This window comes from Puma concolor, chromosome C2 (genome assembly GCF_028749965.1).
Source record: "Puma concolor isolate L17-30 chromosome C2, mPumCon1.1.hap2, whole genome shotgun sequence".
Lineage (NCBI taxonomy): Eukaryota > Metazoa > Chordata > Mammalia > Carnivora > Felidae > Puma > Puma concolor.
Window position 1 is genome coordinate 6,303,390 of NC_141675.1, and position 16,745 is coordinate 6,320,134.

A 16,745-nucleotide genomic window follows, 5' to 3' on the forward strand; every position below is an offset into this window, starting at 1 on the left:
CTGTCTCTCCTTCAAAAACAAACAAACATTTTAAAAAATTAAAAAAAAAAACAAATAAGGATATTACCCATTAACAAAAGGTTCAATACAGCAAAAAGATATAACAATTATAAATATTTATATACATAATAACATAGCTAGCAAAATATAGAAAGGAAATAGAGAATTGAAGGGAGAAGTGGCTCCACGTTAGTAGTGGGAGACTTCAGTACTCCACGATAATGGACACAACAGACAGGAGATAAGGAAATGAAAGATTTAATACAGTACACCACCTAGAGCTAACAGACACACACACAATACAACAGGATCAGCATACACGTTCGTCTTAAGTGCACACGAGTTAATTTTCTGGGGTAGACCATGTTAGGCCACATATTAAGTCCCAGTAGATTTTAAAAGATAACATACAAAATACCCTCTCTGACCCTTGTGGATGAAGTTAGAAATTAGTAGCAGAACACTAAAAGTGTCACAAATTTGTAGCAATTAAATAACATACACTCAGACAACCAATGGATAAAGGAAAGCTTCACAAGGGAAATCTAAAAATACAGATGAATGAGAACAAAATCACTATTTATGGGACATAGCAAAACTGTTGGCTAAGGGGCAGGTTTATAGCTGTAGATACTTTATTTAAAAAATAAGATAGCAAATTAACTAGAAAAAGAAACTAAACCCAAAGCTGTAGAAGGAAGGAAATAATAAAATTTAGAGAAGAGATAAAGGAAATAGAGAATAGAAAAGCAGTAGAGAGGTGATGCTTGGAAAAGGTCACCAAAATTGACAAACCTTTAGCTCAGTGGACTAAGAAGAAATGAGAGAAGATTCAGATTACAAAAATCACAAGTGAAGTAGATAAATCAGACAAAGTAGACTTCAGAATAAAGACTGTAATAAGAGGTAAAGAAGGGCATTACATGATGACAAAGGGGTCAGTCCAGAAAAAAAAAAAAAGGATAAAACATCTGTAAAAATTATGCCCCCAATATAGAAGCATCTAATTATATAAAGTACATATTAACAAACCTAAAGGGAGAAGTAGACAGCAATATAGTAAGAGTGTGGTAGATCATCTAGACAGAAAAATCAATAAGGAGACATCAACCTTAAACGATATGTTAGACTTAACATCCAAAGCAACAGAATATTCGCTGTCCTCAAGTACACATGGAACATTTTCCAAGACAGATCATATATTAGGCCACAAAATAAGTCTTAATAAATTTAAGAGGCCTGAAATGAAATCAAGCATTTTTTCTATCCACAGTGGTATGAAACTAGAAATTAACTATGTGAAGAAAATGGGAAAATGTAGGGCTATATGAAGATTCAGCAACATGCTACTGAACAACCACTGGGTCAAAGAAGAAAAAAAAATACCTTGTGGCAAATGGAAATAGAAGTGTAACATATGAAATTTATTGGATACAACAAAAGCAGTTCTTTTCCCAATTCCCATCCCCTGCCCAAATCACCAGTCTCTTGGTTCTGAAAACAAAAGCAGCTCTACAAGGGAAGTACACCATGGATAAATGCCTACCCCAAGAAATAAAAGTCTCAGACAACTTTATACCTCAAGGAACTAGAAAAAAGAAGAACAAACGAAATGTATTTAGCAGAAGGAAGGAAATAACGGACTAGTACAGAAATAAATGAAATAGAGACTACAATAACAATAGAAAAGATCATTGAAACTAAGAGTCAGTTCTTTGAAAAGATAACATTGACAAACCTTTAGCTAGATTCACCTAGAAAAAGAGGATTCAAGGAAATGAAAAAAAAAAGTTAGAAATAGAAGGGATCATGAGAAACTACTACGAACAATTATATGCTAGCAAATTGGGCAATTTAGAAGAAATGGATATGTTTTGGGAAACATACAACCTACCAAGACTGAATCATGAAATAGAAAACCTAAACAGAACAGTTGCTAGTAAAATGGTTGAATCAGTCATCAACAACCTCCGAACCCTCCAGTACCAGACAGCTTCACTAGTGAATTCTACCAGACTTTGAAAGAAGAATTAATACCAATCCTTCTCAAACTCTTTCAAAAAACATAGAAGAGGTGGGAAACATTAAACATACTTTATGAAGGCAGCATTACCCTGATACCAAAACCAGACAAGAATGCCACAAGAAAATTATAGGCTAATATTCTAGTGGGCATAGATGCAAAAATCTTCAACAAATATCAGTATACTCAGTTCAGCAATACATTATTAAAAGGACCATACACCTCGATGAAGTGGGTCTTATTCCAGAAATGCAAGGTTCGTTCAACATCTGCAAATTAGTTAATGTGATATACCACATTAACCAAATGTAGGATAAAAATTGTATCAGGTCAACGTGTGGAAAAAACATTTGGCAAAATTCAACATCCATTTATAATTCTCAATGAAGCCAGTATAGGGGAGCATACCTCAACATAATAAAGGCCATATATGACAAGCCCACAGCTAATGTTATACTCAGTAGCAAAAAGCTGAAAGCGTTTCCTATAAGATCACAAACAAGGAAAAGATGCCTACTCTCACCATTTTTATTCAATGTAGTTGGAAGTACTAGCCAGAGCAGTTAGACAAGATAAAGAAATTAGTCATCCAAATTAGAAAGCAAGAAGTAAAACTGTCACCATTTGCAGATGGCTTGATATTGAACATAGAAAACCCTAAAGACTCCCATCAGAAAACTGTTACAATATTCAAATTTAGTAAAGTTGCAAAATACAAAATCAGTACATGCAAATCTGTTGCATTTCTGTATGTTAGTAATAAACTATCAGAGAAATTAAAACAATCCTACTTACAGTTGCATCAAAATAAGTAAAATATCTAGTAATAAATTTAATCAAAGAGGTGAAAGACCAGTCAGTATATGGAGAATTACAAGACATTAAAGAAAGAAGCTGAAGACATAGATATTCTTTGCCTATGAATTGGAAGAAATCATATTGTTAAAATGTACTACCCAAAATAATATACAGATTCACTGTAACCCCTACCGAAATTATGATGTCATTTTTCAGAGAAGTAGAGCAAACAATCCTAAATTTGTATGGAATCATAAAAGACTTCGAATAGCCAAAGCAGTCTTAAGAAAGAACAAAGCTGGAGGCATCATGCTCCCTGATTTCAAAGTATAGTATGAAGCTACATTAATTAAAACAGTATGATATTTGCATAAAAACAGACATACAGATTAATGGTACAGAAAAGAAAGCCCAGAAATAAACCCATACATACATAGGCAATTAATTTTATCATAAAGGAGTTAAGAGTGTACAAGGGGGAAAGGATAGTCTCTTCAATAAATGGTCTTGAGAATATTAAACAGCCACAAGTAAAAGAATGAAGCTAGAACACCATCTTACATCATATGCAAAAATTAACTCCATTTGAACTAAAGAATGAATGTAAGGCATGAAACCATAAAATACCTAAGAGAAAGCATGGATGGCAAGCCTCTTGATACAGTCTTGGTGATTTTTTGAATCTGATGCCAAAAGCAAAAGCAGCTAAGGCAAAAAATGAACAAATAGGAATATCAAACAAAAAATGTGCACAGCAGGGCGCATGGTGGCTCAATCAGTTAAGCATCCCAACTTTCAGCTCAGGTCATGATCTCATGGTTCATGGGTTCAAGTCCTGCATCGGTCTCTCTGCAGTCAGCACACCCTGCTTCAGATCCCCTGTACTCCCCCTCTTTGTCCCTCCCTCCCTTCTTCCCTCCCTCTCTCTCTAAAATAAATAAACATTTAAAAAAATCTTTTTAAATAATCTGTACAGGAATGCCTGGGTGGCTCAGTCGACTGGGCGACCAACTTCACTCAGGTCTTGATCTCACAGATTGTGAGTTCGAGCTCTGCGTCAGGCTCTGTGCTGACAGCTCAGAGCCTGGAACCTGCTTCAGATTCTGTGTCTCCCTCTCAGCCCTTTCCCCGCTCACATTCTCTCTCCTTCAGAAACAAGTAAACGTTAAAAACGATTCTTTTTAAATAAAAAAAAAAATCTATACAGCAAAGGATATCAACAAAATGAAAAGGCATCCTACTGAATGGGAGAAAATATTTACAAGTCATATATCTCGTAAGGGATGAAAATCCAAAATATATAAAGAACTCCTACAATTCAATATCAAAAATGAACAATCTGATTAAGAAATGGGTAGAAGATCTGAACATACATTTTCCCCGAAGAAGACATACAATTGCCAACAGATAAGTGAGTTATTAGGGAAATGCAAATCAGAACCTCACACACATCGAGATGTCTCACGCCTGTTAGAATGGTTATTATCTAAAAGACTGGAAATAACAAGCCCTGGCAAGGATGTGGAAAAACCAGAACCCTTATGCACTATTGGTGGGACTGTGAATTGGTGCAGCCGATGGAAAACAGTATTGAGGTTCCTCAGAAAATTTATGGTAGAACTTTTGTATGATCTAGTAATTCCACCTCTGGGTATTTATCTGAGGAAAATAAAAACACTAACTCAAAAAGAAATATACATGTTTATTGCAGCATTATTTACAATAGCGAATAATAGGGGCGCCTGGGTGGCGCAGTCGGTTAAGCGTCCGACTTCAGCCAGGTCACGATCTCGCGGTCCGGGAGTTCGAGCCCCGCGTCAGGCTCTGGGCTGATGGCTCAGAGCCTGGAGCCTGTTTCCGATTCTGTGTCTCCCTCTCTCTCTGCCCCTCCCCCGTTCATGCTCTGTCTCTCTCTGTCCCAAAAATAAATAAACGTTGAAAAAAAAATTAAAAAAAAAAAAAAAAAACAATAGCGAATAATATACAATGGGGAAAAGACAGTATCTTAATTAAGTGGTATTGAGAAAATTGGACAGCCACATGCAAAAAAGTGAAGCTGGATTGGATCACTGTCTCACACCGTAGATAAAAATTAACTCATAATGTATCGAAGACTTGAATGTGGGGCGCCTAGGTGACTCAGTTGGTTAAGCGTCTGACTTCAGCTTGGGTCATGATCTCGCATTCGTGAATTCCAGCCCGGGGTCGTGAGTTCCAGCCCCACATCGGGCTCTGTGCTGACAGCTCAGAGCCTGGAGCCTGCTTTGAATTCTATGCCTTCCTCTCTCTCTCTGCCCCTCCCCCGCTCACGCTGTCTCTGTCTCTCAAAAAATAAGTGTTAAAAAAAAAAAAAAAAAGACTTGAATGTAAGACCTGAAATGGTAAAGCTCCTAGAAGAAAACATAGATGATAATCTCATTGATAAAGGTCTTGGAATGGATAAATTGTGGTGTATACATACAATGGAATACTATTCAGTCATAGAAAATAATGAAATTTTGCCATTTATGATAATATGGATAGACCTTGAGGGTTTTGTCGTATGTGTAATAAGTCAGACAAATAATGAAATGAAACCTAATATATGTATTAGACACAATGGGGCACCTGGGTGGCTCAGTCGGTTAAGTGTCTGACTTCACCACAGGTCATGATCTCAGGGTTCGTGAATTCAAGCCCCACATCCAGCTCCATGCTGACAGCTCAGAGCTGGAGCCTGCTTCAGATTCTGTGTCTCCTTCTCTGTTTGCCTCTCCCCTGCTCGTGCTCTGTCTCTCAAAAATGAATAAACATTAAAAAAATTTTTTTATATTAGACACAAACTCATAGATAGAACAGATTGGTGGTTGCCAGAGGCAGGAATACAGGATAGGAAAAATGGTGAACTATTTTTGTTTTTAGTTTAAATAAATTGAGTCTTTAAGAATATGGGCTTAAATAGACATTTCTCCAAAGAAGATATGCAGATTGCTGATAAGCACATAAGGATGTTCAATATCACTAATCATTAGGGAAATATAAATTTGAGCTACAGTGAGATCCCGTCTTGCAGCCATCAGGATGGCTGCTATCAAAAAACCCCCAGGGTGCCTGGGTGGTCCAGTTGGTTAAGTGTGGACTCCTGATTTCATCCAACTCTGGAATTTGGCTCCAGAGGTCATGATCTCGTGGTCGTGAAATGGAGCCCCACATTGGGCTCTGTGCTGACAGCACAGAGCCTACTTGGGCTTGGGCTTCTCTCTCCACCCCTCCCCTGCTCGTGTGCACTACCTCTCTTAATCTCTCTAGAAAATGCAGATGATGTGGAGACATTGGAACCTTTGGCCACTGTTGGTGGCAATGGAAAATGGTACAGCTGCTGTGGAAAATAATATGGCAGTTCCTCAAAGAATGAAAAACAAAATTACCGGCGTGCCTGGGTGGCTCAGTCTGTTCGGTGTCTGGCTCTTGATTCTGGCTCAGGTCATAATCTCACAGTCCTTAGATTGAGCGTGTCGGGCTCCACACTCAGCGTGGAGCCTGCTTGGGATTAGGGTTCTGTCTCTTTCTCTCTCTCTCTCTCTGCCCTTCCCCCCTCCTTGTTCTGCGTACATACATTTATACATACATAAAATTACTGTACTGTGTAATCCAGCAGGTCCACTTCTGCGTTTAGAATCCCAAAGAACTGAGAGCAGGGACTCACATAATTATTAGGACACCTATTTTCATAGCATCATTATTCACCATGGCCAAAATGTGGAAGCAGCCCAAATGTCCCTCAGCGATTGAAAGAATACACAAAATATGGCATATACACACAGTGGGATATTATTCAGCCTATAAAGTAAGGAAATTTTGTCATATGCTCCAAAATGGATGGGCATTGAGGACATTATACTAAGTAAAATAACCCAGCTACAAAAGACAAATAGCGTATGCTTTTATTTATTTGAGGTCCTTAAGAGTACTCAAAATCATAGAAGCCGAATGTTAGAATGACGGTTGCCCGTGGCTGGGGAGGAGAAGGAGGGGTTACTGTTAATGGGTATAGACTTTTAGTCTGGAAGGACTACGCTAATAGAATAGATTGGAGCAAGGACGAAAATCTGTTGGGATGGGTCTGTGTTAAACTGTGTCTTAATTTAGTCAAGAACCTCAGTGGAAAGAAGAGAAAATGTGTTGTTTGTGGATAGGACTACAGCTATATTATTTTCCTATTTACTTGTGTTAGTTGCCATATTTCTAATACCTTGCTGTTATATCTATTTCAGACTTTGGGGTTAGTGCTTTTTTAGCAACTGGTGGTGATATTACCCGAAATAAAGTGAGAAAGACCTTTGTTGGAACTCCTTGCTGGATGGCACCTGAAGTTATGGAACAGGTACTCTTTGTCTTTTGTCTTTTAAAAATGGCTTAGGGTTTTGTTACAGAATGGAAAAAACGGAGTAATGTTTGCTTCTGTTTGGTATACAGGTTCCCCCACTAAGGCAAAGCAGTTTGTTCCTGTGAAACCTTTGATAAGCTGAAATGGTGCAAAGCGAAGAAGCGATCACCATTAATTTATCTGGAAAAATTGTTTAGCGTTCCCAGACCTAAGAAATGACCTCTTTTAGGCTTTTCTGAAAGCAGAGAACACATCTTGCTATTGGATGCACAAAATAAATGGAGATAAAGAGCAGATGTGCACACACTGGGGAAGGAGCTGGGCGGCACCAGTCTCGCTGCTCTGCGCACTGCCTCCGTGACGGCTGGCTATAGGAGCAAACGCGCGATGCTGTTTTCGCTTTTTGCCTTTTTCACAAAAGTAGAAATCCTCCGGATTTCTTTCAGTAAACAGGCACTACTGTAGGTCTTCCACACTTGATCTTAGCCAAAAGGCCGAGAAGCGATTACTACTGTAGGTCTTCCATAGAAGCCAGGTGGCTTAACGGGAACCTTTAAAAAGTAGGGGATACAGGGGCGCTTGGGTGGCTCAGTTGGTTGGACGTCCAACTTGGGCTCGGGTCATGATCTCGCGGTCTGTGAGTTCAAGCCCCGCGTCGGGCTCTGTGCTGACAGTCAGAGCCTGGAGCCTGATTCGGATTCTGTGTCTCCCTCTCTCTGCCCCTCCCCTACTCACACCCCTCCCCTGCTCACACTCTGTCTCTGTCTCTCTCAAAAATAAATAAACATTAAGAAAAAAAAAAAACAGTAGGGGGTACATGTGCTACACTAACTTTGGGAGATCCGTGTCTCTGTTCCTTGGTTAAGGATCCGTCCACCGTTAACAACAACAGCAAAAAGCCTGTAGATCTTTGTAAATGATATATAAAACTCAGGATTTCTACCACACACAACCTAAGCAATAATATAATAAAGACTGGTTCAATAGTAGTTTCCACTTTACAAATTAAATGACCTAATCTTTGTACATGTAGTTTCACTGCTCTGGTTTTTGAAGGACTGGTTTTGCCCACAACTCCATTTCTGTTTGCTCTGAAACAACTACAGTCAGATGTCACTCATCTAGCCACCTTACGGATACTCTGCTATTCTCAAATTATGCTCGTTCCTTATTCCTTGTTTTACTTGTTTGTTGTCCTGTCATTTGAAGCACTTGGACCTTTCCACCTTGATTTACATCTTCAGCTTCCCTAGTGTAGTTTTCCTCATTCTTCCCCTACCTGTCAGGCCGTTTCTCTGACTTTTTTTCTGTCTTTCCTTCTATGTCCCAGGACCTTGTTCTCGAATTCTTCTCTCACTAATGTGTCTCATCTCCACTTCCCACCTATTATATCTTCTTTCTTTCCTTTTTTCTTTCTTTCTTTCTTTCTTTCTTTCTTTCTTTCTTTCTTTCTTTCCTTCCTTCCTTCCTTCCTTCCTTCCTCCTTCCTTCCTTCCTTCCTTCCTTCCTTCCTTCCTTCCTTCCTTCCTTCCTTCCTTCTTTCTTTCTTTCTTTCTTTCTTTCTTTCTTTCTTTCTTTAATGTTTATTCAGTTTTTGATAGAGACAGAGCGTGACCGGGGGAGGGGCAGAGAGTGAGGGAGACACAGAATCTGAAACAGGCTCCAGGCTCTGCACTGACAGCAGAGAGCCCGACTCGGGGCTCAAACTCACCGACCGTGAGACCATGACCTGAGCTGAAGTCGGACGCTTAACCGACTGAGCCAGCCAGGCGCCCTCACCTATTATATTTTCTAAAGTATATCATGCCAGTCTTATTTCCTAAGCCTCTAGGTGGAGGTTTCCAGCTCCCTATAGATGTTTTACCTAAATGTCCTAGAAATACATCAAAGTTGGTATTGTAGAACCGAATTCACTTTCACTCCATTATAATGCCTGTATTCACCCTGTTGGTGAGGGAAGCATTCCCACCCTAGGGTAATGCTGATGCTGAACACACAACACCTGGTTCTGGGCCTGTGAGACCGACAGCAGTCTATTAGTCGCATATACACATAGGTTCAGGGAGGAGGACACTGCATGTCACATGGGGCTGTATTCAGGAAGAGAGTGAATAAACAGTTGCTGTGGGAAACAGGCTTTGTAGTATCGAGAGAGTGAGGTGCTCCTCGGTTTCCTTGTGAGGGTGTGATTGGCTCATATAGTTAACTCTGAGGGCTGGTCGGGGGCTGAAGCCTGCTACTCAAGGCTAAGCAGGAACTTTGCTTGTCCAGGTAATAAGCAAGGTTGTTGGGCTAGGGGACTTTACCTTCGGGAACAGACTGGAGAGGGGAACTTGCACTTGTCTCATTAGAGGCCCACCTCCTTACTGGATGTCAAGGCAGCACATCATATGGAGCCTTAATTCCAGGTCTCAAACCACACCCCACCCTACCCCACCCCCACCAACCTATTTCTTCTCCTGTGTTGCTTAGGATGGAAAATGAAAATATTTAATTTTATAATGTGCTCATGCCAGTATAAAAGGAAAGAAATTCGGCAACGTGGTCACATTAAGAACTTTGAAAATATTCACACCCCTTGTATCTTTTTTCATTATAAGTTATGGAACAGGTTAAAATAGTTCCGTAACAGGATAAAACAATACCATAACATAGAAAATTTGGAAAACAGGACTTACCACTAATGCCTAACAATTTTGTTCTAGTTCTTTTCCTAAAAAAACCAAATGGAGGGGCCCCTGGGTGGCTCAGTCAGATTCGGCTCAGGTTATGATCTTGCGGTTCATGGGTTCAAGCCCCGCATCGGGCTCTGTGCTGACAGCTCAGAACCTAGAGCCCGCTTCAGATTCTGTGTCTCCCTCTCTCTCTGCCCCTCCCCCACTCACACTTTGTCTCTCTCAAAAATAAACATTAAAAAATGTTTTTTTTTTTAATTTTTTAAAAACATAGTTTATGTGCTTTTATAATAGTATCAAAACTTGTGAAGAATTTTGTATTCTTTTTTCTTTGTAAATGCTTTATCACAAGTGATTTTCCATATTTTCATATAGAATTCATTTACATTGCTTTTAGTTGACTATGTAGCATTTCTTTTAACTGAGTATCCCATACTTAACAATTTCACCATTTCTGGGGAACATTTATTGGGATTGCTTTTTCTTCTTCTGTTACCAAGTATAGTTAGCTTTTGCTTACTCTAGATTACTTTAATGGTTTAAAACTTGGCCCCTGGGTGGCTCAGTTGGTTGGGTGTCCAACTTCAGCTCGGGTCTTGATCTCACGGTTTGTGGGTTCGAGTCCCACGTCAGGCTCTGTGCTGACAGTTTAGAGCCTGGAACCTGCTTCAGATTCTTGTCTCCCTCTCTTTCTGCCCCTCTCCTGCTCGTGCTGTTTCTCTCTCTCAAAAATAAATAAGTATAAAAAAATTTTTAATTAAAAAAAGCTTATGAACACTTTCGTGGTTCTTGATACATATTAGAAGCTTCTTTTATTTTTTTTTAATTTTTTTTTTTTAACGTTTATTTTTGAGACAGAGATAGAGCGTGAACAGGGGAGGGTCAGAGAGAGGGAGACACAGAATCTGAAACAGGCTCCAGGCTCTGAGCTGTCAGCACAGAGCCCGACACGGGGCTTGAACTCATGGACCGCAAAATCATGACCTGAGCCGAAGTCGGCCACTTAACCAACTGAGCCACCCAGGCGCCCCTAGAAGCTTCCTTTTAAAAGTACTTTTAGGGGCACCTGGCTGGCTCAGTCATAAGAGCATGTAACACTTGATCTTGGGGTTGTGGGTTCAAGCCCCAGGCTGGGTGTAGAGATTACTAAAAAGAGAAATAAAATAAAAGTGCTTTTAGGGTGGCAAAAGTAATCATGTACATCTTTATGTTCTTTACAGGTCCGAGGCTATGATTTCAAAGCGGACATCTGGAGTTTCGGGATCACAGCAATTGAACTGGCCACCGGGGCAGCTCCTTATCATAAATATCCACCAATGAAGGTGAGGTTCACAGTCAACATCCTACCCCAGCCCATGTCCCAGTTTCTTTTCAGAGACTAATCCTAGGAGTGAATGGATTTGAAAAGGATAAGTTTTTATAACTGTGAAGTGGGAAGCTATTTTGAGGACAGAGGAATGGTTTATTTCTCAAAAGGAGGTGGGGGAGGAGATGAGGTTTACTTTTCATCCATTGCCGGCAGTGACTCCAGAATTGTAGCCAAACACATACATGTTAGCCTGTTTGCTCAGAATTAGAAATACCTCCAGCTTTTAGTAATTCCATTTCAGTAAAATATAAATTGAATCTGAAAAGCAAGTGTTAATTCTAACTACAACCCCTTTTTATTCCCTATTTTATTTTAAAGTAGTGTTGACTTTGTGTTTAGAAAAATGGCCTATGCTTATGGGGTGCCAGGGTGCCTCAGTCGACTAAGCATCCGACTTCCACTCAGCTCATGATCTTGTAGTTCAGGGGTTTGGGCTCCATGTCGGGCTCTGCACTGACAGCTAGGAGTCTGGACCCTGCTTCGGATTCTCTATCTCCCTCCCTCCCTTTCTCTCTCTGCCCTTCCCCCACTGTGTTCTCTGTCTCAAAAACAAATGAATAAACTTAAAACAAAAACAAAAGAAAAATGGCTTATGCTTTTATAAAAAAGTCACACAGTCTAGAAAAACACAAATCACCCCCAATCCCACCACATAAATATGACCTTCATTACTTACACCTCAGTGCGTCAAGCTAGTATGTTGCCATGAAAGTCAGAGAAGGAAGAGATTTAGGATGGACAGAATAATCAAAATAGTTCCTGCACAGAAGGTGGAAGACTGAGAAGTGAAAAAGGCCGTAGCTCTATTAAGTAGGCAGCAGCAGCGATTTCTGGGACCCAAGTGCCGGAGGAGTTCTGGGAAGAGAAGGCCAGATTACAAGGGGTCATGTTGAAACAGAGCCAGGAATAGGTAAAATCAGCCATGGTTTTACTTGTTATTTTATTTTATTTTATTATTTTGCTAGGATTCTACTTTATTTATTTATTTATTTATTTATTTATTTATTTATTTATAAATGTTTGTTTTTGAGAGAGTGCAAGCGAGGCGGGGCAGAGAGAGAGCGACAGAGGATCCCAAGCGGGCTCCACACTGACAGGCTGACAGCAGCGAGCCTGACTCTGGGCTTGAACCCACGAACTGCAAGATCATGACCTGAGCTGAAGTTGGGTGCTCAACCGACTGAGCTACCCAGGCGCCCTGATGTTACATTTTTTTTTTCAAGTAGTTTGGCAGTATGAGAATGGGGACAGAGGAGGAGCCTGAGTGGCTCAGTTGGTGAAGTGTCTGACTCTTGATTTCAACTAAGGTCATTATATTGTGGTTCGTGAGTTCAAACCCCACATCAGGCTCTGTGCTGGCAGTGGAGAGCCTGCTTGGGATTCTCTGTCTGTCTGTCTGTCCCTCTCTGCCCTTCCCCTTCCCCTTCTTGCTCTTGAAACAAGAGAGAGAGAGAGAGAGAGAGAGAAGAAAAAGAAAGAAAGAAAGAAAGAAAGAAAGAAAGAAAGAAAGAAAGAAAGAAAAAGAAAAAGAGAGGGAGGGAGGAAGAAAGGGAGGGAGGGAGGGGGGAAGGAAGGAAGGAAAAGAAAAAAGAAAGGAGGAAAGAAGGAAGGAAGGAAGGAAGGAAGGAAGGAAGGAAGGAAGGAAGGAAGGAAGGAGGCAAGGAAGGGGACAGAGGACCTGAAGAAAGGGGTGTTGTGTTTTGTTTTGTTTTTTAATGTTTCTTTATTTTGAGAATGAGAGAGGGTGAGCAGGGGAGGGACAGAGAGGGAACCATGAGATCACGATCTACGCCAGAGTCAGATACTGAACAGACTGAGCCACACAGGCGCCCCGTGAAGAAAGGTTTCTAACTAAAGGACATTCATTGCTAATACTGTTGAGCCCTTGAACAGTTACTGTTAACCTGGGAAGCCAACTGTCTGTAGGATATTGTTTGTGTGCAAAAGGTCTAAATAACAGTGTTCCAAACAACTGGTCTAGATGTGAACTTTCAGAAAATACAGCCTCACGTATTGTGAGGTTGTCTATATTGAAGAATCTTGGCCGCAGTACTTTACTGAATCTTCACAAGTTTATATTGTATCGAAAATTCTTCCAGGTTTTAATGCTGACACTACAAAATGATCCTCCTTCTCTGGAAACTGGCGTTCAAGATAAAGAAATGCTGAAAAAATATGGAAAATCATTTAGGAAAATGATTTCATTGTGCCTTCAAAAGGATCCAGAAAAAAGGTAAAATATGAGATAAAGGTTACGTTTGTCTTCATCAAATATGTGAACCATTGTGGGAAGTCTAAGTATCACATACCTACATTCATGTGCAGAAAATTATTTCTGCATATTCACATATATTTATTTAAATACAAACTTTAGAAAAAATATACAGAGACTATTACACTAGATTGGAAATGAATTAATTACTTTCTCCCTTCTTTTTAGTATACAGTGTATACTCTAAATAGTTCAGCTATTTCCTGGTTACGTTTTTATAAATCTGTACATTGTGAACTCTCTGTGTTAATAAAATGCCAAGTTAGTGGGAGGACTTGTTTTCAGCTTGTACTTAAAAGTTATGAGCAAACAAGTATCTTAATGCTGTTTACAATTTTAATAACAAAAGAAATACACATAGCCAATGTTATATCTAAGGCCACGTAATCATATATGTATTTCCTTATTGGAAAGATTTTAGTAATCATACCAAAAATTCATAGCCCTTACTTGGTAACACTAGACAGATTGGATGCCAAGTAAGTGAATAAACATGATCATCTAATGTGTGTATCTTTATGAATTAAACAGAATCAAATATGTTGGAAGTCACTGAGTACAACCTTTTATCTGTGAGGTTAACCAGCTACCTAGTCATTGAGGTGGGACTTGAATCCAAAACTTCTGATCCTGAACCAGGGTTCAGTTTGTTCTGTATCTCATTTTTCTGTTTCACATACATATTCCAACTCAGTTTTTTAGCACTAAGAATTTTTAAATTTTGATTTCTGTGAAGATCAACAAAAATAAAAGATTTCAATTGAAGTCATGTCTTCAGTATACTTAATGGGGCTTCAGAATTTATTGTTGGAAATATTAGAAAAGGTAAGAAAAACAGGTAGCAAAGGTCAAACTTGTAACAAATTGGTATAAAAGATAGGAGACTTTTGCTTCTGCTTTAGTTCATTAACTAAAATAACAGAATTTGTCACAAACACCTATAAATGCTGAACAAATTTATCAAATTAAAAAAAAAAAAAAAAACAAATCAGGGAAGAAATATCATGACCCAATCCTGTGGCTGCCCTCAGTGGGACACTGTTCCTTTTAATAACCTACTCGGTTAGATTTCAAACTCCCACGTGGGACTAGAAACGAGATCTTGGGTCCAGCCATTGGGGATCTGAACTGAGATCCCTGCTTAAGACTAAGACCTCCACAAGTCAGCCTTCTGAGTAAAAGGATGGACCAGAAAACAAAATATGTGTCCATCATTGCGAAGACACAACAAAAACTTGTCTTGAACAATCAAATCCTCTGACCTGGACATTGTGTAGGTCGACAGTCTGAATTTATACTACCCATATTATCCAGGAACCCACAAGATTAAAGAGTAAAAAAGAATTATTGCCAAGCCAGTTTTATTTCTGACAGAAGCAACTAGAAAACTGTACTGTTCGAACTGTTCCAAACTCGAGGTCCATGAGATTCCTCCAAATAATGCCCCATTGAAGAGATCACAGTCCGAAATTATAAAACACACAGTAAGATAGTACACAGCAAACTAGAGTCTGTAGACACAGCGAACAGGAGAATCAGTGCTCCAGAAGCTTTGGATAATGCAGAGATACCTGAAGAATCTATAAAATAAGTATATTGAAAATAATTGGGGCGCCTGGGTGGCTCAGTCGGTTAAGCGTCCGACTTCAGCTCAGGTCATGATCTCACAGTCCATGAGTTCGAGCCCCACATCGGGCTCTGTGCTGACAGCTCAGAGCCTGGAGCCTGCTTCGCATTCTGTGTCTCCCTCTCTCCCTGCCCCTCCCCTGCTTGTGCTCTATCTCTCTGTCTCAAAAATAAATAAAAACGTTAAAAATTTAAGAAATAATAATAATTAAAATCCTAATGGAAGAAATCAAAACCACAAGAAAAGGATATGACTGTGACCAAGAAAACAAACAAAGCTGCTTAGAAATGAAAAATAAAGTAACAAAAATGTAAAATTTAATGGATTCCCTCGAGTGTAGGCTAGACTTAGTGTTTTGCTTCTGATGAATCGAGTATGAAAAAGAAAATATAGTAGCTTTAGAGTGGAGAAACCTGGTGGACACCTCTGTCACAAGTGATCCAGGTTAACATCACCAGTAAGAAGGCATATTGATTATTATATACTCCCTGATACAAGGTGCAGGGCGTATCACCTCTGAAGTGCTCCTTCCCAAAATCTTTAACTTCAGTTAAAGTTATTCAGTTATTAAAAGTTAAAGATGTTAGTGAGAAAACATCAGACACATCCAAATTGAGGAATAAGCTACAGACTCCCTGACCAGCACTCTTCACAAGTAAGGAAAGGGATGACTGAGGAAGTGTCCCAGATTGGAGGAGATAAAAAAACATGAAGACTAAACGAAACGTGGTGTCCTTAATTAGATCGTGGAACAGACACACGACGTTAGAGCAAAAACTGGGGAAATCTGAATAAAGTCTATAGTTTATAGTGTTATACCAATATTAATATATTAAAGACTGTAATTGGGGTGCCTGGGTTAGTTAAGTGTCGGACTCCAGCTCAGGTCATGATCTCACAGTTTGTGGCTTTGAGCACCACGTCGGGCTCTATGCTGACAGGAGCCTGGAGCCTGCTTAGGATTCTGTATCTCCCACTCTCTCTCTCTGCCCCTCCCCTGCTTATGGGCACGGGCTCTCTCTCAAAAATAAATAAATATAAATATTTTTAAAAATAAATTCTATAATAGTATAGCAATGTTAATATTTTTAGTTTAGTTAATATCTTGATAATTATACCATGGTTATATAAAATGTTAGCATTAGGGGAAGCTGGTGACAGGCATGTAGGAACACTGTAGTATCTTTGCATCTTCCTATAAGCTTAAAATTATTTCAAAATAAAAAAGTTTTTTAAAAAAGAAAAATGTCTAGAAGCTGTAGAACATCTATTTCCAGTTTGTAAGCCAAAATTATACCTTGTTGAGAACATTTCCAAGTTCAGAAAAAAACTTAGATGGGTTGGTTAAATAGAACAGCCAGTAAAGCACACAAAAAAGAGAATTATTTATTGACTCCTAATCAAGTTACCAGGTAGTGTTGTAAACACTGGACATACATCATCTTAACATATATCATCCCTTGAGGATGACCCTATTATCTTCGCTGTTTTACGAATGAAACTGAAACATAGAGAGGTTAAGTACCATTGCCCAAAGTCACACAGCCAGAAAATGTTGGAGCTAGAATTGCCACCCATACAATTTGACTGTAGAGTTCCTGCTCTTACTCAATCA

At 39.4% G+C, this 16,745-nt stretch overlaps 1 protein-coding gene and 1 long non-coding RNA gene across 3 annotated transcripts in view; both read left to right on the forward strand.

Annotated features, from left to right (window-relative positions):
• Positions 1-16,745, forward strand: part of OXSR1 (oxidative stress responsive kinase 1) — a 104,732-nt gene that overhangs the window by 63,354 nt on the left and 24,633 nt on the right. For both annotated transcript variants that reach the window (XM_025912912.2, XM_086720453.1), the window contains 3 exons: positions 7,075-7,184; positions 11,083-11,184; positions 13,331-13,464. In XM_025912912.2, the coding sequence (XP_025768697.1) occupies positions 7,075-7,184; positions 11,083-11,184; positions 13,331-13,464 (346 nt within the window). The remainder of the gene's footprint in view (positions 1-7,074; positions 7,185-11,082; positions 11,185-13,330; positions 13,465-16,745) is intronic.
• LOC147577064 (uncharacterized) lies at positions 7,191-8,213 on the forward strand. Its single transcript, XR_015255951.1, has 2 exons — positions 7,191-7,652; positions 7,705-8,213. It is a non-coding gene; the product is annotated as an uncharacterized LOC147577064 (long non-coding RNA).